This window comes from Somniosus microcephalus, chromosome 33, assembly GCF_052327205.1.
Source record: "Somniosus microcephalus isolate GS21.2 chromosome 33, FLI_Smic_1.0, whole genome shotgun sequence".
NCBI classification, from domain to species: Eukaryota; Metazoa; Chordata; class Chondrichthyes; order Squaliformes; family Somniosidae; genus Somniosus; species Somniosus microcephalus.
The window spans coordinates 9,312,156-9,333,891 of NC_141019.1; the positions used below are offsets into that span (position 1 = coordinate 9,312,156).

Here is a 21,736-nt window from a genome sequence, read left to right on the forward strand (position 1 = left end):
GCTTTAAAATTATTGGAGCTGCCAACTAGATATAACATGCCATTGAATTGGTCAATACAGTTAATTGAATCTGTCATATTTTTGGATTGTGGCAGAGAATGCCACACTGGTCTTACTGTTTCTGCACATTGTCCTAATGCCTGTTTCTTTTTTATTCCACACAGGGAGAAGCTGGTCCAACTGGTGCTCGTGGTCCCGAGGGTGCCCAGGGTTCAAGAGGAGAGTCAGGTAGCCCCGGATCCCCAGGTCCTGCTGGAGCTCCCGTAAGTTATCGAATCCATCACCCAGTCTTAGATTTTGTAATTTCTCACCATTTGCAGGAATACAGTACTCACAAGTCTTTGTGGGCTGTTGCCAATCACGGATTGAGTAACAAACAGCCAATCTTCCTTTATTGAATGTCTTCAGGCTATTTGTATGTGGCAGAATATCACAGCTAGCTTGATCCTGTCCTCACACTGGGTCGCTAGATTTTTTCCCTACTCTAGCCCAGAGAGGCTGAGTCCAATTGTAGCAGTTCCTGAGCAAATCTGTTCTGTATTTACTTCCAATTAAATAAGCAAATTTCATTTCCTAAATATTGTAAACTAGGTTTAATAAAATATGGAATCCTAATCATTAATGTGCAATAGTCTGCTCCTCAATGAAATATAGTAAGCTCCTGTGTCATTTTTAAATGTTGTTTTAGAAATGTAAATCCATTTTTTGTCTTGCTATTTTGATGTTGCTGAGTTACAATGACTTATGTCTCTTCTGTCTCTCCTTACAGGGTAACCCTGGTACTGATGGTATTCCTGGAGCAAAAGGTTCCGCTGTAAGTATAGCTCCATTGTTTTTTGTTTTTACTGATTTTTAAAATTATATAATCAATCAAAATTCCTAAATATCAAAATAGGTTTGCATTTTCTCATCTGGCAACCATTTAACCCTAACTGATTTTAAAAACTCTGGAGAATTCTAGGCCCGTGAAGATCATAATAAGGACAAGCTCTTTTAATAAACAACAGAAGTGTCCTGCAAACCAAATATTGATCTTCTAACAGTTGAGTCAATAATTGCCAGTGTAGCCTCCTAAGTCTTAGGAGCAACATGAGGATAATGCAGTTGTTCAGTATGATATCAGGAGTAAACACGGCAGAGAAAAAAATGTTTGCCTGTGTAAAGGGAACGCTACTTTAAAGGAGCATTTCCTTGATTCGGCCACTTTGGTGTTTGCTTAATGCGGACAATTTTCCTTCATCAAGTAATGACCATGAGATAGGGCAATTAATTTGGCATGGTGTGACATTGCATAAGTCCTGTGCATGCTACGTGATTCGTGAAAACATTTTTATTTTCTTCATGATATGATCATCACATCATTTCCTACTCTAACTTGGTCTTTTCCTGGACCTCAACACTGTGGAACTCCTTACTGCCCTCAGTCTTCCCATTCTTAAACAATTTACAAGTTTTTAAAACCAAAATTTGCCATCTCCCAACCACTTGAGTTACCTCAGTTTCTTTCCTATTCTTTTCACCCTTGCTGGTGACCTACCCTGTGGGCTTTGGCCCTTCAACTAGATTTCTAGACGGTGCCCTTTAACAAGACCAGTGTTTAATATAATGTCCATCATGATCTGCTATGATTGCTCACCATCTTCATGATCATGAATATGAAGCCTACATTTGTTACTTATTTTACTTAAAAGTTAGTGTTGTCAAGGCCTGGTATCTTCTTACTAGTCCCCAGTCTACCAGTTGATGCTAACTTCTCTTGTTTTCTTTTCCTCATAGGGTGCTCCTGGTATTGCTGGTGCTCCCGGTTTCCCTGGTCCACGTGGTCCTCCAGGACCACAAGGTGCTACTGGCCCTCTCGGTCCTAAAGGTCAACAAGTAAGTAAAAATATTTAGCGTTTAAGAGTGTAATTTCTTTCTGAATGATTGTGAAATGTAAAACGTGGTTTCAAAAATGCACTTTGAGCATTTTCCCAACTGGAATCTTTTGGAACTTCCATTACTTTCAGTGGAGTTTTATGGGCATTTCTGGTTGCTATGAACAGATAACATAGAATGAATCAACCAAGTTGTATTATATTTGGAACAATGTACAAGTACACTACACCACACCACACCACACCAAACTTCATCATGTCAAACTATACTAAATGACATGATTTAACATGCCTTCTGTACCAAATTAGACTTTTTCAAACTACACCAAACTTCACTATGCCAACCTATGTTAAAATTACACATCAAATAATGACAAACTTCATCACACAAAATTATATCAAACTGCACCATGCCAAAACCACACCAAACTTTATCACACCTTCTATACCAAATGGTAACTTAGCAAACTTCATAATGCTAAACTGTACCAAATTACACCTCATCAAACTTTACCAAACATCTCATCATGCCAAACTACACCAAACTTCACCACACAAAGCTACACCAACCTTCCCAATACCAACCAGTGCCTTTCTCAAGGGCCGCTCACAGGAATACTGCACCATGGAGTAATGGAGCAGCGGTCTGCTTCTGCGATCCCTTGCACTGTGAGCTCCTGGCCTCAATCACATCACTGTGGGCAGTTGCCAAATAGAGACCAAGCACTTCTTTGGAGGAAGAGAAAGTAAAACTATTACAAATGTCTATTTTAACAGGGCCCTTTCACTCACTGTATGGAGGCTGGAATAATCCTGCCTTCTCTTGCCTTCTTTTGCTGTAGAGTAAGAAAAGGAAAGCAGTGCTATCACTGGGCCTATTGAGCATATTAATACCGCTACCTTGTCACAAACTCACACATGAACCAATGCACTTTAATGTTGTGTGATATATTTGTGCCATACTTTTATTTCACCCCCACCAGTGACAGACCTGTAACAGTACTTCATCCAAGTGCTATACAGCTCAAAATGCTGTCTTCAGACGCAACCCAAGTTTGGAAGGATTGAATCTAGAATATTACTCCTGGGTGTTTCCAATTCAAGTGGACAGTATGAAAACTTCTCACAGCCAGTGTTGCACTGTATTGAAAAATTCATGACAACAGTGGGAAAAGGGACAGCCCTGAATCCCAGTATTGGCAAAATCCTTTGGCGAGGCAGGCCTTGAATGGAGGCCCAGAACTACATGGAGCAGCACATCTGCCAACGGCCACAGTTTCTGAACACCACTGGTCTACATCATGATGACATAGGTTAGGTGAGTGCTCCCATTCCCCAAATTCTAAACCTGCCATTTGTTTTCTCTGACAGGGTGACCCTGGAGTCCCAGGATTCAAGGGAGAAGCAGGCCCGAAAGGAGAATTTGTAAGTATCTAAAAAGATGTGCATTTTTACTTCAGCATTCAAAAGTATAGGTAACCCTTTTGGTTCAAATAATAATAAATACTACCCAAAATATCAGGGGACACAAATTAAAAATGAGGAAGTATATGGGGAAGTCAGGTGAAACTTTTGAGTTCAAAGGGTAATCAAATTATAGAATTATTACAGAAGTACATTGAAGCAAACTGGAGAGATAAGTAAATGTGTGTCTAAAGAGGGAAAGGATTAATGGATATGGTGAGAAGGTTAGTAGGTATCTAGAATAGTCTGGCTTGTTGGGCTTACCTTTCCAGTTCCTAAGCAAATCTTCAGTCCTTGTATATATGAAACATACAGTAATAACTCATTAAAAGTTTTAAATTATATTTTAAGTCTGCTCTTTTTTTAATTGTTCTGTAAATGTAATTAGAATTAGTCTCACAGAATAAATAGAGAGTTCTCATCCTTTCAGTGTACCTAATATTTTTTTCCTGATGCTTCCTGTAGGGTCCTGTTGGTCCTCAAGGTGCTCCCGGCCCCGCTGGCGAAGAAGGCAAGAGAGGTCCTCGTGGTGAACCTGGTGCTGCCGGTCCAAATGGTCCCCCTGGCGAGAGAGTGAGTTCCCCCCAATCACAAACTGCTTGTTAGGAGATCACGTTGATCAGACTGACAAAGTCCAGCACAAAGCACCCAAGGGAAAGATATCTGAACCATTAGTTCTGTATTCAACAACCCACTATAATCAAAGATAAAAGAATCAATACTTATACCATGCTGCATAATTTTGTCTATTTGTAATAAGTAGACCTGACATTATTAAGTGATCTGTGTCTTTGTTTTGATCCTATAAGCAGTACAGATTTGAGGGTGCATAGGGGATATGTAGTGAGAAGAACACTGCAAAGGCTGGAAATCTGAAATGAAGGCAGAACATGCTAGAGATGCACAACATCTGAAAGAGAACAAATGGTTAATGTTTCAGTTCTGTAAAGGTCCCCCCTGAAATATTAACCAACTTTCTCTTTTGAATGCTGACTCATTTGCTTTGCATCTCCAGCAAGTTCTGATTTTATTACATGAAGACAAGAAGCCAAGGGGTGTGGTTTATAGCCCTGGAGAGGGTGGGTAACACCATAAGCACAGTATAGGGTCATAAACAGTGGCTCCTCATGTATTTTAGTTGTGTCATATTTGAAACAAAGATCTAAAACAAAAATGGCATTAAGTCTTTGACCTAGAAATTCGTCTTGGGCTGTGGCGCAAAACGGGCGGTATCGAATTGGTCGCCCGTTATACGCAGTGCCTGATAATTCAGTCCATTGCAGTCAATGCAACCGAATATCAGGCGCTGTGTATAATGGGAGGCCGATCCCATCCGATACCGCCCGAGACGAATTTCTAGGCCACTGATTCTAAATGGGAATTGAATTGATGCCGAGATTGAGAGCTGTTCTAGGGATCTCACTGTGAGACTGTTTTCTTCCACTGTGAGGCCTGCATGAAGATGATGTCATTACGTGGAGTGTACATTGTATGTTGATGCATTGTATCTCAGTTGTGAAGACTTATTTTATTAATATTTTACTGCGGCCTCTGTAATCTCATTGGTTCTTTTGTTTCCATTGGTAGGGTGCTCCTGGTAACCGTGGTTTCCCAGGTCAGGATGGTCTTGCTGGTCCGAAGGTAGGTACCATAGTTCAAATAGTCACATTGTTTAAGATCAAAGTTACATTTCCTTTAAAATTAAAAAAAAGCGCAAATAATTATTTAATTACTTAATTAAAAATGAGCATTTAGAATTCGGATTCAATGAATCATGGCCCCAAGACTCCTCATTAGTTGGTTCTCTGAAGTCAAAGCTTCTTGGGCAATTAAAATCAACAACCTCTCACTAAATCTCATCTCTAACTGGAACTCAATCAAAAATGATTTCTAATTTCTTTGAGACACTATTTTACAGTAAAATAGTAAAGACTGACGAGATGATAAAATTAACTCCAAATAGGGTAAGATTAATTTACCCAGGAGAGCAGCAACTACTCAGTTTAAACCCTACAATTATATCACATCTCGCAATTTGTAAAAAGATGCAAAGCATTCAATTTAAACTATAAGGAAATGAAACACTGAAAATTAGAGGGACCCTGATTTTCTGTGAGGTTCTACCGATCCCCTGCTATAACTTCGACGGGAGATGGGCGGAATCGCCAGAGGAACGGCCATCACCCGCTGGAGAACTCCCCCTGAAAATTCCAAGTGATAGTTACTAACTGGTTTTGAATATTTCTCAGATTCAGATTTTACTTCAAAAGTCTGCTTTTTTAAAAATTTGTAACGATGGTTAGAGGGCACCACCGAAGTTGAAAGAGTTGGCGAGGCAACAAGGTCGATGGAGAAGTAGTGGTTAGGTGATGGCAAACTGGAGTTTTAAAAGCCATCAGATTGTTAAAGGAAGGGAAGAACTTAGGAGGGTAAGGAGCAAGCAGTTTGAAGCTCTGGGAATGAATTAGTTAGAGTAGGAGGCAGTGCAATAGATTTCAGCACAGTGGGGTTGGGGAACAATTTGTAGGACAGTACATTTGGAGCTGAGGATGGTAAGAGAGAGAAGCAATGGCTTTTGTTCAGAGGAGCAATGATAATATGGAGCAAGGTAAGAAAGATTGCAATGTAGAGAGGGAGAGGTTGGAAGCTAGAGATAGAGAAGGATTGTTTATCAGATGACAAACTTCCTGTATCTTGTCCAGGAGTGCAAGAGATGCTTGAAGAGTCTCCCCAAATATGGGAGCAGTATTTAAGCCTTGGATCAATTAAGGCTTTATAGAGAGTTAAGATTACGGGCTAGGAATTCGGCTCCTTTGCGCCAGCTGTTTGCGCCTCCGGGGGGTCGTTAACGGGGCGCAAAGGACTTATCGCCTGGGGTGGGCGAAAAAAGCGCCTCCCGAGAAATTCGGCGGGGCGTTGCTGAGGCGCTACCCGATAGCGCCGCGACCCACCGGTAACGCCCCGGGCTGCATGTGCCATTGCGCCGTGACCACTTAGCGCCCTGCCATGTTCCCTTACTGCCCTGCGGCAGAAATTCGGCTGCGCCCCACGAGGCTGCCATGGGCAATGTCAGCGCCAGCCTTGCGGGTTGTGAACCACGCCGACCTCCGCTTGCGGGGCGGTAGTTAAAGGGGAGGTGCGGCTGCGACCTGCGCCGCCATTTTCTTTTTTTGGTCGACCTCCAGTTCAGGTCTCCGCGGTGGGCCGTGGTGTGGTCATGGTTGCCATCGCGCAGCCCGGCGCCGCGCCTCAGCGCCGGGCTGCTGCCATGACACCACGCTGCCCTGGTGGCCTAGTGTGGGCCATTGGAGGCCCTGCAAAGTGCGCAGCGGCGCTCCCCTTTAACTGAAGGGGCGGGGCGTTGAAACGCAGCAGCGCTCCGCGGAGCCTTCGCCAATCACGCCCCGACATCGCCTCGGTTAGCACCCCATCAGGAAGCTCCACTTCCTGTGCGGGGCGGTAAGCTGAATTTAGTAGCCGGGGCGGCACTTCCACGCCGGGCACTAAATGTTCGGCCTTAACTCGGTTACTGCCCCCAAACGGGGTGTAACAGAATTTCGCGCCCATGCACGTTGAGTGCAAAATAAGCTTAATGATGCATTATTTCAGATTTTTTACTACAAACTAATCATTTCTTTTTGGTTTCCATTGCAGGGTGCCCCTGGTGAGCGTGGTGCTCCTGGTGTTGCTGGTCCTAAAGGTGCTAATGGAGATCCTGGCCGTCCTGGTGAACCTGGTCTGCCAGGTGCAAGAGTAAGCAAGAATTTTACAAAATCAGCCTCTAACATTGAAATGTACATAAATTGTTCCTGATACCTTCCACTCCTGTTGGTAGATAATGTTCTGAGGGAACATTCACCACATTAGAGACATAACACAGTATTAATATTCTACTTCTTACACTTGCTTATTTGTTCAAAGCCTCTTCTTCAAACATACACCTCCAACATTCAAAGTAGGAATCACATGACCATCAAATAACCATTTCAGAAATAAATAGAGTGGAGCACCGAAGTTAACACACCAGCCTTTCACCTCTGGGACCAAGGTATATTATGGGAACAGAGCTTGGTGCTGAGATTGGGTTCCTGAAATAGGAAATGTTCAATTCCCCAACACTTAACATTCCTCAACTAGGTAAGTATTTGATAAGTCATTAATGCTCAATCTGTGGGGCATTTTGAGCCCTGTGTAAGACAGCCCCCCTCTTACAGATTGTGTATTAGAATCTCCTCTCTCCCATTGTCCTGCTGCAATGGAGCAAGCTCAGGTGAACATTTATGATACCAGCCAAGATTAACTGCCTATGTGCCATGCCTTAAAAGGCCTACTTTAAAAAAAATCACAACAGTAATCCGTGTAAAGAAAGAACTTGCTTCGATATGGCAACTTTCACACCCTCAAGATGTTCCAAAGCACTTAAACAGTACCAGACCTCAGAAATCAGCTTCTATTAGCATCCTTTCACTTGCTGTATGGGTGTTAGAATAGCTCTGCCCCCTAACAGCATTCCATTGCATTTTGTCACCGGACAGCAAGAAGAGGGTGCTGGATTCCAGCTCTGGTAACAACTCAGAGCTGGGCAGGCCATCAGTGAGCGCTACGCCTGAAAGGGAGGTGAGCCACAATTGGTCCCCTGACTATATTGTGAGTACCACTGCATAATCTCCATACTATTACAGACTGCATGTCACATTAGTAGAGCAATCTCAGTGCCCTAAAAGACATGGCCTGCAGTAAAGAGAAGCATTTACACACAGTAATGAGAGATCCCAGCTTGTAGCCAATGTGTGCAGGTTCACTGTGCTTGCTACAGTGAGTTAGACAATTGCAGAAGCTTTGTGATCTACTGCATGATAGGAAGACATGTTGCAGCATAAGATAGAAGCCAGGTATCCTGAGGAATGGTGCAAGGTTTGATTTGGTTCAGTTCATTCAACCTTTTATTGGGATCCTCCACATTGATGCAGGGTGCCGAGATCTTTCGATATTGCCAAGCACAGTGGAAATTCCCAGTAAGGGAGGAACGCTGCATCATTCAAAACATGAAAGCTTTGTAAATATGCATCAAATATTCTTTGAATCCCAAGACTCATAAATAAGGCACTGTTCTAGTAGACAATTAAACCAAACATTGTAGACAAAACCAAGTAACTGTAACCGAGGACCCATGTCTTTAGATTGAATGTACCCAATGAGATAACTGCATTTTTTATTCTGTCTATCTGATTGGCTATGCAAACCAAAACTCACCCTCAACTGGATGAGTGAAATTTTCATTATATAGAGCGTGGAAAAATGTTGAAACACATGTAATAACTCGTCATTTTTACTATTGCTAAGTACACTCCCTTTAAAACATGTACATCAATAAATCTTTAAAACCTCAACCTCACCTCTTCTTTCTCCCCCCAAAAGAGTAACTTGACAAAAGTGACTTAGGAAATAATAGTTTATTAAGCAGTGACCAACTGATTGTGTTAATGGCAAAAAACCCTTAATAGTGAATGAAGAATCTAGATGTTCTTATCTTACTGCTTTTTGACTCTTCATTTGTGTGTATCTTGTTTAGGGTCTTACTGGTCGCCCTGGAGATGCTGGTCCTCAAGGCAAAGTTGGAGCTACTGTAAGTCGAGCCAATGGTTTACTGCTTTTTACTGTCCTTTTTTAGAATCTGTCTAGGCAATGTCGGGCAAAATGAACTACATGGACCAAGGTATCTCCAAAAGTAATTTAAATGGTGGGGTTTAAAAACGGAGATTGTCTAAGTCACCCTGCTTAAATCATACCCGCTACTGGCTAACCTGAATGCTATTGATGGTGGCTGTGGAGGCAGTCATGGTACTGACTGTTCTATCCTCCCAGCTGAAGGAGGACATGTGACAACTAAGGTAGTGCCATCCTCCTAGGTAGAGGATGTGCAATGCCAAAGGATTCAGACCATTCCACTTTTCTAGGTAGAGGAGGGTACGGGTGCCAAGGCATTCAGACCATCCCATTCTCCTCAATAGAGGAGGGTACGGGTGCCAAGGCATTCAGACCATCCCATTCTCCTCAATAGAGGAGGGTACGGGTGCCAAGGCATTCAGACCATCCCATTCTCCTAGGCAGAGGAGGGTACGGGTGCCAAGGCATTCAGACAACCCTATTCTCCTCGATAGACGAGGGTACGGGTGCCAAGGCATTCAGACCATCCCATTCTCCTCAATAGAGGAGGGTACGGGTGCCAAGGTATTCAGACCATCCCATTCTCCTAGGCAGAGGAGGGTACGGGTGCCAAGGTATTCAGACCATCCCATTCTCCTCAATAGAGGAGGGTACGGGTGCCAAGGTATTCAGACCATCCCATTCTCCTAGGCAGAGGAGGGTACGGGTGCCAAGGCATTCAGACCATCCCATTCTCCTCGATAGAGGAGGGTACGGGTGCCAAGGCATTCAGACCATCCCATTCTCCTAGGCAGAGGAGGGTACGGGTGCCAAGGCATTCAGACCATCCCATTCTCCTCGATAGAGGAGGGTACGGGTGCCAAGGCATTCAGACCATCCCATTCTCCTAGGCAGAGGAGGGTACGGGTGCCAAGGCATTCAGACCATCCCATTCTCCTCGATAGAGGAGGGTACGGGTGCCAAGGCATTCAGACCATCCCATTCTCCTCGATAGAGGAGGGTACGGGTGCCAAGGCATTCAGACCATCCCATTCTCCTCGATAGAGGAGGGTACGGGTGCCAAGGTATTCAGACCATCCCATTCTCCTAGGCAGAGGAGGGTACGGGTGCCAAGGCATTCAGACCATCCCATTCTCCTAGGCAGAGGAGGGTACGGGTGCCAAGGCATTCAGACCATCCCATTCTCCTCGATAGAGGAGGGTACGGGTGCCAAGGCATTCAGACCATCCCATTCTCCTCGATAGAGGAGGGTACGGGTGCCAAGGTATTCAGACCATCCCATTCTCCTAGGCAGAGGAGGGTACGGGTGCCAAGGCATTCAGACCATCCCATTCTCCTAGGCAGAGGAGGGTACGGGTGCCAAGGCATTCAGACCATCCTATTCTCCTCAATAGAGGAGGGTACGGGTGCCAAGGTATTCAGACCATCCCATTCTCCTAGGCAGAGGAGGGTATGGGCAGTATGCAGCCATCAAGAAAAATATCTCAAAAGAAACATAAATTCTAAGAATGATTTTACTTCTGAGGAACCCTTGCGTTGGTTCCTTTTTACTATTCATCAGGGATCATGTTACTGTAAAATAAATGAAATATATATGAACTGCTCTATGACGATGACTAGGAAAGTTGACCTTTTTCTCTTTTGTCTGCAGGGTGCACCTGGTGAAGATGGCCGCCCTGGCCCACCTGGTCCACAGGGTGCGAGGGGACAGCCTGGCGTCATGGGTTTCCCTGGACCAAAGGGTGCAACAGTAAGAAAAACATATACTCTATTCTGGTTTCAGCATGTGTTATACTGTACTCTGATGGTTTCTGCGTGTGTTATACTGTACTCTGATGGTTTCTGCATGTGTTATACTGTACTCTGATGGTTTCTGCGTGTGTTATACTGTACTCTGTTTCTGCGTGTGTTATACTGTACTCTGATGGTTTCTGCATGTGTTATACTGTACTCTGATGGTTTCTGCGTGTGTTATACTGTACTCTGTTTCTGCATGTGTTATACTGTACTCTGATGGTTTCTGCATGTGTTATACTGTACTCTGATAGTTTCAGCATGTGTTATACTGTACTCTGATGGTTTCTGCATGTGTTATACTGTACTCTGATGGTTTCTGCGTGTGTTATACTGTACTCTGATGGTTTCTGCGTGTGTTATACTGTACTCTGATGGTTTCTGCGTGTGTTATACTGTACTCTGATGGTTTCTGTGTGTGTTATACTGTACTCTGATGGTTTCTGCATGTGTTATACTGTACTCTGATGGTTTCTGCGTGTGTTATACTGTACTCTGATGGTTTCAGCATGTGTTATACTGTACTCTGATGGTTTCTGCGTGTGTTATACTGTACTCTGATGGTTTCTGCATGTGTTATACTGTACTCTGATGGTTTCTGCGTGTGTTATACTGTACTCTGATGGTTTCAGCATGTGTTATACTGTACTCTGATGGTTTCTGCATGTGTTATACTGTACTCTGATGGTTTCTGCGTGTGTTATACTGTACTCTCTTGGTTTCTGCATGTGTTATACTGTACTGTGATGGTTTCTGCGTGTGTTATACGGTACTCCGATGGTTTCTGCGTGTGTTATACCGTACTCTGATGGTTTCTGCGTGTTATACTGTACTCTGATGTTTTCTGCGTGTGTTATACTGTACTCTGATGGTTTCTGCGTGTGTTATACTGTACTCTCTTGGTTTCTGCATGTGTTATACTGTACTCTGATGGTTTCAGCATGTGTTATACTGTACTCTGATGGTTTCTGCGTGTGTTATACTGTACTCTGATGGTTTCTGCATGTGTTATACTGTACTCTGATGGTTTCTGCATGTGTTATACTGTACTCTGATGGTTTCTGCGTGTGTTATACTGCACTCTGATGGTTTCTGTGTGTGTTATACTGTACTCTGATGGTTTCTGCATGTGTTATACTGTACTCTGATGGTTTCTGCATGTGTTATACTGTACTCTGATGGTTTCTGCGTGTGTTATACTGTACACTGATGGTTTCTGCGTGTGTTATACTGTACTCTGATGGTTTCAGCATATGTTATACTGTACTCTCTTGGTTTCTGCATGTGTTATACTGTACTCTGATGGTTTCTGCATGTGTTATACTGTACTCTGATGGTTTCTGCATGTGTTATACTGTACTCTGATGGTTTCAGCATGTGTTATACTGTACTCTGATGGTTTCAGCATGTGTTATACTGTACTCTGATGGTTTCAGCATGTGTTATACTGTACTCTGATAGTTTCAGCATGTGTTATACTGTACTCTGATGGTTTCTGCGTGTGTTATACTGTACTCTGATGGTTTCTGCGTGTGTTATACTGTACTCTGATGGTTTCAGCATGTGTTATACTGTACTCTGATGGTTTCAGCATGTGTTATACTGTACTCTGATGGTTTCTGCGTGTGTTATACTGTACTCTGATGGTTTCTGCATGTGTTATACTGTACTCTGATGGTTTCAGCATGTGTTATACTGTACTCTGATGGTTTCAGCATGTGTTATATTGTACTCTGATGGTTTCTGCATGTGTTATACTGTACTCTGATGGTTTCTGCATGTGGTATACTCATAGAGTCATAGAGTTATACAGCACGGATAGAGGCCCTTCGGCCCATCGTGTCCGCGCCGGCCATCACGCCCTGTCTAATCTAATCCCATATTCCAGCATTTGGTCCGTAGCCTTGTATGCTATGGCATTTCAAGTGCTCATCCAAATGCTTCTTGAATGTTGTGAGGGTTCCAGCCTCCACAACCCTTTCGGGCAGTGAGTTCCAGACTCCAACCACCCTCTGGGTGAAAAAGTTCTTTCTCAAATCCCCTCTAAACCTCCCGCCCTTTACCTTGAATCTATGCCCCCTAGTTATTGACCCTTCTACTAAGGGAAAAAGCTCCTTAGTATCCATCCTATCTATGCCCCTCATAATTTTGTACACCTCAATCATGTCCCCCCTCAGCCTCCTCTGCTCCAAGGAAAACAAACCCAATCTGCCCAGTCTCTCTTCATAGCTGAAGCGTTCCAGCCCTGGTAGCATCCTGGTGAATCTCCTCTGCACCCTCTCCAAAGCGATCACATCCTTCCTATAGTGTGGCGACCAGAACTGCACACAGTATTCCAGCTGTGGCCTAACCAGTGTTTTATACAGCTCCATCATAACCTCCTTGCTCTTATATTCTATGCCTCGGCTAATGAAGGCAAGTATCCCATATGCCTTTTTTACCACCTTATCCACCTGTTCCGCCGCCTTCAGGGATCTGTGTACTTGCACACCCAGATCCCTCTGACCCTCCGTCTTGCCTAGGGTCTTACCATTCACTGTGTATTCCCTTGCCTTGTTAGTCCCCCCAAAGTGCATCACCTCGCACTTTTCCGGGTTAAATTCCATTTGCCACTGTTCCGCCCATCTGACCAACCCATCGATATCGTCCTGCAGACTGAGACTACCCTCCTCGCTATTTACCACCCTACCAATTTTTGTATCATCCGCGAACTTACTGATCATACCTTTTACATTCATATCCAAGTCATTAATATAGACCACAAACAGCAAGGGACCCAGCACCGATCCCTGTGGTACCCCACTGGCCACAGGCTTCCAGTCACAAAAACAACCTTCGACCATCACCCTCTGCCTTCTGCCACTAAGCCAGTTTTGTATCCAACGTGCCAAGGCACCCTGGATTCCATGGGCTCTTACCTTCTTGACCAGTCTCCTGTGCGGGACTTTATCGAAGGCCTTACTGAAATCCATGTATACCACATCCACTGCGTTACCCTCATCCACACACCTAGTCACCCCCTCAAAAAATTCAATCAAATTAGTCAGACATGATCTTCCCTTGACAAAGCCATGTTGACTATCCCTGATTAATCCTTGCCTCTCCAAGTGGAGACTGATTTTGTCCCTCAGAATTTTTTCCAATAATTTTCCCACCACTGATGTTAGGCTCACTGGCCTGTAGTTCCCCGGTTTTTCCCTACTCCCCTTCTTGAATAATGGAACTACATTAGCGGTTCTCCAGTCCTCTGGCACATCCCCTGTGGCCAGAGAGGTTCTGAATATGTGTGTTAGAGCCCCCGCAATCTCTTCCTTTGCCTCACACAGCAGCCTGGGATACATTTCGTCCGGGCCTGGGGATTTATCCATTTTTAGGCCTGCTAAAACCGCCAATACCTCCTCCCTCTCGATGTTAATGTGTTCGAGCATATCACAGTCCCCCCGCCCTATTTCTATGTCTACATCGTCCCTCTCCATAGTGAAAACAGATGCAAAAAATTCATTTAGAACCCCTCCTACATCTTCCGGCTCCACACACAGATTGCCACTTTTGTCCCTAATGGGCCCTATTTTTTCCCTAGTTATCCTCTTACCCTTAATATACTTATAATAAAACATCTTAGGATTTTCCTTTATTTTGCTCGCCAGTGTTATTTCATGGCCCCTCCTTGATCTCCTAATTTCTTTTTTAAGTATCCCCCTACACTTTTTGTACTCCTCTAGGGCTTCCTCCGTCTTTAGCCTTTTGTATCTGCCAAAAGCCCTCCTTTTTTTTCTAATCCATTCTCGTATATGCCCTGACATCCACGGTTCCCTGTGGTTTTTGGAACCACCCTTGACCTTTACGGGAACATGTTGCCATTGTATGATCTCAATCTCCCTTCTGAAAGCCTCCCATTGCTCCGATGCGGATTTTCCTACAAGTAGCTGATCCCAGTCCATTTTGGCCAGATCCTGCCTTATCCTATTAAAATCGGCCTTCCCCCAATTTAGAACCTTTATTTCCGGCCCATCCCTGTCCTTTTCCATGACCACCTTAAATCTCACCAAATTATGGTCACTGTCACCAAAGTGCTCACCTACTAGCACTTCTTCCACTTGGCCGGCCACATTCCCTAGAATTAGGTCCAGTACCGCCCCCTCTCTTGTAGGACCTTCTACATGCTGGCTCAAAAAGCTCTCCTGGATGCACTTTAAGAATTCTACACCCTCTGTGCCTTTCACACTCTGACTATCCCAGTTAATATTGGGGAAATTGAAATCCCCCATTATTATTACCCTATTATTTGCACATTTCTCTGAGATTTGCCTACATATCTGTTCCTCTATCTCCCCCTGACTGTTTGGAGGCCTATAGTACACTCCCAGCAAAGTGCTTGCCCCCTTCTTGTTTTTAAGCTCCACCCATATGGCCTCATTAGAGAAACCTGCTAATATGTCATCCCTCCTTACTGCAGTAATTGACTCCTTAATTAATATTGCTACACCCCCTCCTCTTATACCCCCCCCCTCTGTCTCGCCTGAAGATTCTGTACCCCGGAATATTGAGCTGCCAGTCTTGCCCCTCCCTCAACCATGTCTCCGTGATAGCAACAATATCATACTCCCATGTGTTTATCAACACCTTCAGTTCATCCACCTTATTTGCAAGACTCCTTGCATTAAAATAGATGCCATCCAGCCTTGCCCTTGTATATTTGCCCTGTCTACCAAGCTGACTTGTTTTTTTCTCTATAATTGGCAGCACATCACCCCCTCTTTCAGCTCCCCTCTGTATCCCATCCCCCTGCCAAGTTAGTTTAAACCCCCCCCAACAGTGCTAGCAAACCTCCCCGCAAGGATATTTGTCCCGCTCTGGTTCAGGTGCAACCCGTCCGACTTGTACAAGTCCCACCTTCCCCAGAAGCAAGCCCAGTGATCCAGGAAAGTAAAACCCTCCCCCCTACACCAACTCTTTAGCCACGCATTCATCTGCTCTATCCTCCTATTCCTATACTCACTAGCACTGGGAGTAATCCAGAGATTACAACCTTTGAGGTCCTGCTCTTTAATCTGTTACCTAGCTCCCTAAATTCTTGATGCAGGACCTCATCCCCCTTCCTACCTATGTCGTTGGTCCCAATGTGGACCACGACCTCTGCCTGCTCACCCTCCCCCTTAAGAATGCCCTGTAGCTGCACAGTGACATCCATGACCCTGGCCCCAGGGAGGCAACAAACCATCCTGGAGTCACGTTTGCGGCCACAGAAACGCCTATCTGTTCCCCTTACGATAGAATCCCCTACCACTATTGCTCTCCCACTCTTTTTCCTCCCTTTCTGAGCAGCAGAAGCGTCCCTGGTTCCAGGAAGCTGGCTGCTGCTGCCTTCCCCTGGTGAGTCATCCCCCTCAACAGTATCCAACTTGGTATACTTGTTTGAAAGGGGGATGTCCGCAGGGGGCCCCTGCACTTCCTGCCTGCCTCTGTTGCTCCGCCTGATGGTCACCCCCTGTGCAGCCCTACCCTGAGGCGTGAACAACTCGCTAAACGTGCTATCCACGACCCTCTCAGCATCGCGCATGCTCCAAAACTCATCCACCTGCAGCTCGAGCGCCACAATGCGGTCTACAAGTAGCTGCAGCTGGATGCATTTCCCGCACACATGGTCGCCAGGGACACTGGCAGCATCCCTGACTTCCCACATAGAGCAGGAGGAGCAGAACACGGGTCTGAGCTCTCCTGCCATGACTTACTCCTTTAATTAATCTAAAAATTTATTCAATACCCCAGTTACAGGTATACTCTAGGGTGCTTTATTTACCAACTGTCCTCACTACAACACAGAGCCCCTAGAAATTTAACACCACAGAATTCAAGCTTGTAATGAAAAAAGAGAAATACTCACCAACCAATCACTTACCTGCTCCCTGGTGACGTCACACCCCGATTACTTTTTACCTCTCTGCAACTTCTGAGCTCGCAGACTGGAGTTTGGTAGGCCTCTCCTGGCCCCGCTGCCACCTTAAGTACCTCACCGCCGAGTCTCCCACAGGTCCCGCCTCTCGCTGCCTGCCGCCGCTGCTCTGAGACCTCTCCTGGCCCCGCTGCCGCCTTTTGTACCTCGCCGCCGAGTACTCTGATGGTTTCTGCCTGTGTTATACTGTACTCTCTTGGTTTCTGCATGTGTTATACTGTACTCTGATGGTTTCAGCATGTGATATACTGTACTCTGATGGTTTCTGCATGTGTTATACTGTACTCTGATGGTTTCTGCATGTGTTATACTGTACTCTGATGGTTTCTGCATGTGGTATACCGTACTCTGATGGTTTCTGCCTGTGTTATACTGTACTCTGATGGTTTCTGCATGTGTTATACTGTGCTCTGATGGTTTCTGCGTGTGTTATACTGTACTCTGATGGTTTCTGCATGTGTTATACTGTGCTCTGATGGTTTCTGCGTGTGTTATACCGTACTCGGATGGTTTCTGCGTGTGTTATACCGTACTCTGATGGTTTCTGCGTGTGTTATACTGTACTCTGATGGTTTCTGCGTGTGTTATACTGTACTCTGATGGTTTCTGCATGTGTTATACTGTACTCTGATGGTTTCTGCGTGTGTTATACTGTACTCTCTTGGTTTCTGCGTGTGTTATACTGTACTCTGATGGTTTCTGCATGTGTTATACTGTACTCTGATGGTTTCTGCGTGTTATACTGTACTCTGATGGTTTCTGCGTGTGTTATACTGTACTCTGATAGTTTCAGCATGTGTTATACTGTACTCTGATGGTTTCTGCGTTTGTTATACTGTACTCTGATGGTTTCTGCGTGTGTTATACTGTACTCTGATGGTTTTTGCGTGTGTTATACTGTACTCTGATGGTTTCTGCGTGTGTTATACTGTACTCTCTTGGTTTCTGCGTGTTATACTGTACTCTGATGGTTTCTGCATGTACTGTACTCTGATGGTTTCGGCGTGTGTTATACTGTACTCTGATGGTTTCTGCGTGTGTTATACTGTACTCTGATGGTTTCGGCGTGTGTTATACTGTACTCTGATGGTTTCTGCGTGTGTTATACCGTACTCGGATGGTTTCTGCGTGTGTTATACCGTACTCTGATGGTTTCTGCGTGTGTTATACTGTACTCTGATGGTTTCTGCGTGTGTTAAACTGTACTCTGATGGTTTCTGCATGTGTTATACTGTACTCTGATGGTTTCTGCGTGTGTTATACTGTACTCTCTTGGTTTCTGCGTGTGTTATACTGTACTCTGATGGTTTCTGCATGTGTTATACTGTACTCTGATGGTTTCTGCGTGTTATACTGTACTCTGATGGTTTCTGCGTGTGTTATACTGTACTCTGATGGTTTCTGCGTGTGTTATACTGTACTCTCTTGGTTTCTGCGTGTGTTATACTGTACTCTGATGGTTTCTGCATGTACTGTACTCTGATGGTTTCGGCGTGTGTTATACTGTACTCTGATGGTTTCTGCGTGTGTTATACTGTACTCTGATGGTTTCGGCGTGTGTTATACTGTACTCTGATGGTTTTTGCGTTTGTTATACTGTACTCTGATGGTTTCTGCGCGTGTTATACTGTACTCTGATGGTTTCTGCGCGTGTTATACTGTACTCTCTTTGTTTCTGCGTGTTATACTGTACTCTCTTGGTTTCTGCGTGTGTTATACTGTACTCTCTTGGATTCTGCGCGTGTTATACTGTACTCTGATGGTTTCTGCGCGTGTTATACTGTACTCTCTTTGTTTCTGCGTGTTATACTGTACTCTCTTTGTTTCTGCGTGTTATACTGTACTCTCTTTGTTTCTGCGTGTTATACTGTACTCTCTTGGTTTCTGCGTGTGTTATACTGTACTCTCTTTGTTTCTGCGTGTTATACTGTACTCTGATGGTTTCGGCGTGTGTTATACTGTACTCTGATGGTTTTTGCGTTTGTTATACTGTACTCTGATGGTTTCTGCGCGTGTTATACTGTACTCTGATGGTTTCTGCGCGTGTTATACTGTACTCTCTTTGTTTCTGCGTGTGTTATACTGTACTCTGATGGTTTCTGCGTGTGTTATACTGTACTCTGATGGTTTCTGCGTGTGTTATACTGTACTCTGATGGTTTCTGCGCGTGTTATACTGTACTCTGATGGTTTCTGCGCGTGTTATACTGTACTCTGATGGTTTCTGCGCGTGTTATACTGTACTCTCTTTGTTTCTGCGTGTGTTATACTGTACTCTGATGGTTTCTGCGTGTGTTATACTGTACTCTGATGGTTTCTGCGTGTGTTATACTGTACTCTGATGGTTTCTGCGCGTGTTATACTGTACTCTCTTTGTTTCTGCGTGTGTTTTACTGTACTCTCTTGGTTTCTGCGTGTGTTATACTGTACTCTGATGGTTTCAGCATGTGTTATACTGTACTCTGATGGTTTCTGCATGTACTGTACTGTACTCACTGATAGTTTCAGTCGATTTCCTATGATGATAAAGCAAAACTATTTGATAGACGCAATGTCCTGCCAATATTGAATGTAAAGCCATTATTTTCTTTCTTTTCACTAGGGTGAGCCTGGCAAGGCTGGTGAGAAGGGTCTCCTTGGCGCTCCTGGGTTGAGGGTAAGTAACCAGATCTTTTGCAGAACAACTGTAATTCAACAATTGAAAGCTATTGATCTTGATTGACCTATTGAGCAGGCATTATACCATGGTCAGCATTGATGTACACATTGACTGGCCTAGCGCAGCACTGTCTGATATGATGGTCATAATATGTTCCATGTGATAGAAAGTATTGTAAATAAAGCATACACAGCTGGGAATAGCAAGACACACTATTCATTGAAAAAGACCTCCTGACAAAGGATGGGTTCGAAAGATCTTATTGATGAGTGGATACACTGAGTTCCCCAACGCTCCTTATTCTGCAGTCTGTTTTTACAGTGGTTAATAACCTGAAGCGCCTGGCCTAATTTTATTTAACTATGTGGAAATGCACTAAAGGCAATTAAATGCTGCTCTGATGTCACAATGAAGCCGTTATTACATCAGGAAGATCTTGCTGAGTTGCAGTGGAACATCAAAATATTAACTAGTATATTACCAATCAAGATTATAGTGCAGTTTGGTGCAGTGCGAAGTAGAATAATGAAATGCCACAGTTTAGTACTGTTCTTACACAGTATTGTAAGGCAAGGTACAGTGTAAAATAATAATATAAGTGTAAAATCAATGATTCCACATTCCCAGCAGCGACTGGGTTCAACGGAAGCATGGGTTGGAAAACTGGCTCTACACTGCCGTAGCCTTATCTCCAACCCATTGTCTCTTTGAACGTGTTTTCCTGCTGGGAGTGCGGGATCAATAAACACACCCTGTATAGTATAACGCAACCTATTTATAATACCAATTCCCCTGATCCCAGTTCAATCTCTATTAGCATTGTAGGACAAACCCCTAAAAGTAACTATTGAGTTCTGATGAAGGGTCCCAGACCTGAAGCGTTAACTCTGTTTCTCTCTCCACGGATGCTGAGTATTTCCAGCATTTTCTGTTGTTATTCCCTAAAAGTAACTGTTTCATTGGTTCCAACAAGTGTATAAGAACAAGAACAGTATCGACAGTGCTGTACATAGGTATATTATAAGTATTCCACATTATATATAGTAAGGTATATATGAACATTACCTAGTGCTCCACATTATATATAATGCTGTATATGTACAAGTACTCCACAGTCTATACAGTACAGTATATCTATGTTACAAGTACTCCACATTATAGAGTGCAGTATATGTACATTAGAAGTGCTCCACATTTCATATATAGAACAGTATATATGTATATTGCAAGTACTCCACATTATATATATACTATATATATGTACATTACAAGCACCCACATTGTAGTCCACAATATGGGAATTACAAGAACCCCAAATGATATATAGTGCAATATATATATGTACATTAGCAGTCTCCCACATTACATACAGTGCAGTCTATATGCCGTACAACTACACCACATTATATATAATAGTCTATATGCATTTCAAGTATCCCACATTACATACAGTACATGTGTACATTAGCAGTACTGACATTAAATACAGCACAGTATACAAGTCCACCACATTATGTACAGTCCAGTATGCATATACATTACGAGTACCACACATCATATACAATACAGTATGTAGACATCATGAGTGTATCCACAATATAATCCAGTAATGCAAAGGATAGTGGGGCATGGTATATGTGCAATATGATTTGATATAGCATGGAGTAGTACAATATATACACTGCATAATGTAATATATGCAATATACAATGTATACACAGAACATTATGGAATAGCACAGAATATACATTGTATGATATGCTAAAGTACAATATAGTAATATACAAATATGCACAGTATGGTGTAATATAGCATATGTGTCAAACTATATGCACAGTATAGCATAGCACAGTATACAATATATGGATAGTATGGTATAGCATAACATGATAAAGTACGTTATGGTACACTATAGTATAGCACAGCATGATTATAATAAAGCACACCTGATTATAATAAAGCACACCATAGTAATGATATAGCACTATAATATAATTTGATAGCATAGTATTATATAGACAGTATAGTAAAGTACAATAAATCGCAATATACTATAATAGCAGTACACTGTGAGTCTGAGTGGCAACAACTTGTACTGAGTGTTTTAAAGTGCAGCCCTCGCAGGATTAACAGAGAACTCTAAAATCTATCTGTATGTTAAGATGTTACAGCTTTGATTCCATTACTTTATGCTGAATGCCAACTCTCTTTCCTTTCCATAGGGTCTGCCTGGCAAAGATGGTGAGACAGGCGCTCAGGGTCCTCCTGGTCCATCAGTGAGTTCAAATACCTTGGATGATTTATCATTTAAGTTTTGATTTGTCTG

General features: G+C 43.5%; 1 protein-coding gene across 1 annotated transcript in view; it reads left to right on the plus strand.

The window, feature by feature from the left end:
* The window catches only part of col2a1a (collagen, type II, alpha 1a), a 150,309-nt gene that overhangs the window by 66,256 nt on the left and 62,317 nt on the right, over positions 1-21,736 (plus strand). Inside the window, exons 19-29 of the mRNA XM_085972645.1 lie at positions 165-263; positions 770-814; positions 1,777-1,875; positions 3,246-3,299; positions 3,804-3,911; positions 4,926-4,979; positions 6,993-7,091; positions 8,911-8,964; positions 10,657-10,755; positions 19,354-19,407; positions 21,633-21,686. Of these exons, the coding sequence (XP_085828771.1) occupies positions 165-263; positions 770-814; positions 1,777-1,875; positions 3,246-3,299; positions 3,804-3,911; positions 4,926-4,979; positions 6,993-7,091; positions 8,911-8,964; positions 10,657-10,755; positions 19,354-19,407; positions 21,633-21,686 (819 nt within the window). The remainder of the gene's footprint in view (positions 1-164; positions 264-769; positions 815-1,776; positions 1,876-3,245; positions 3,300-3,803; positions 3,912-4,925; positions 4,980-6,992; positions 7,092-8,910; positions 8,965-10,656; positions 10,756-19,353; positions 19,408-21,632; positions 21,687-21,736) is intronic.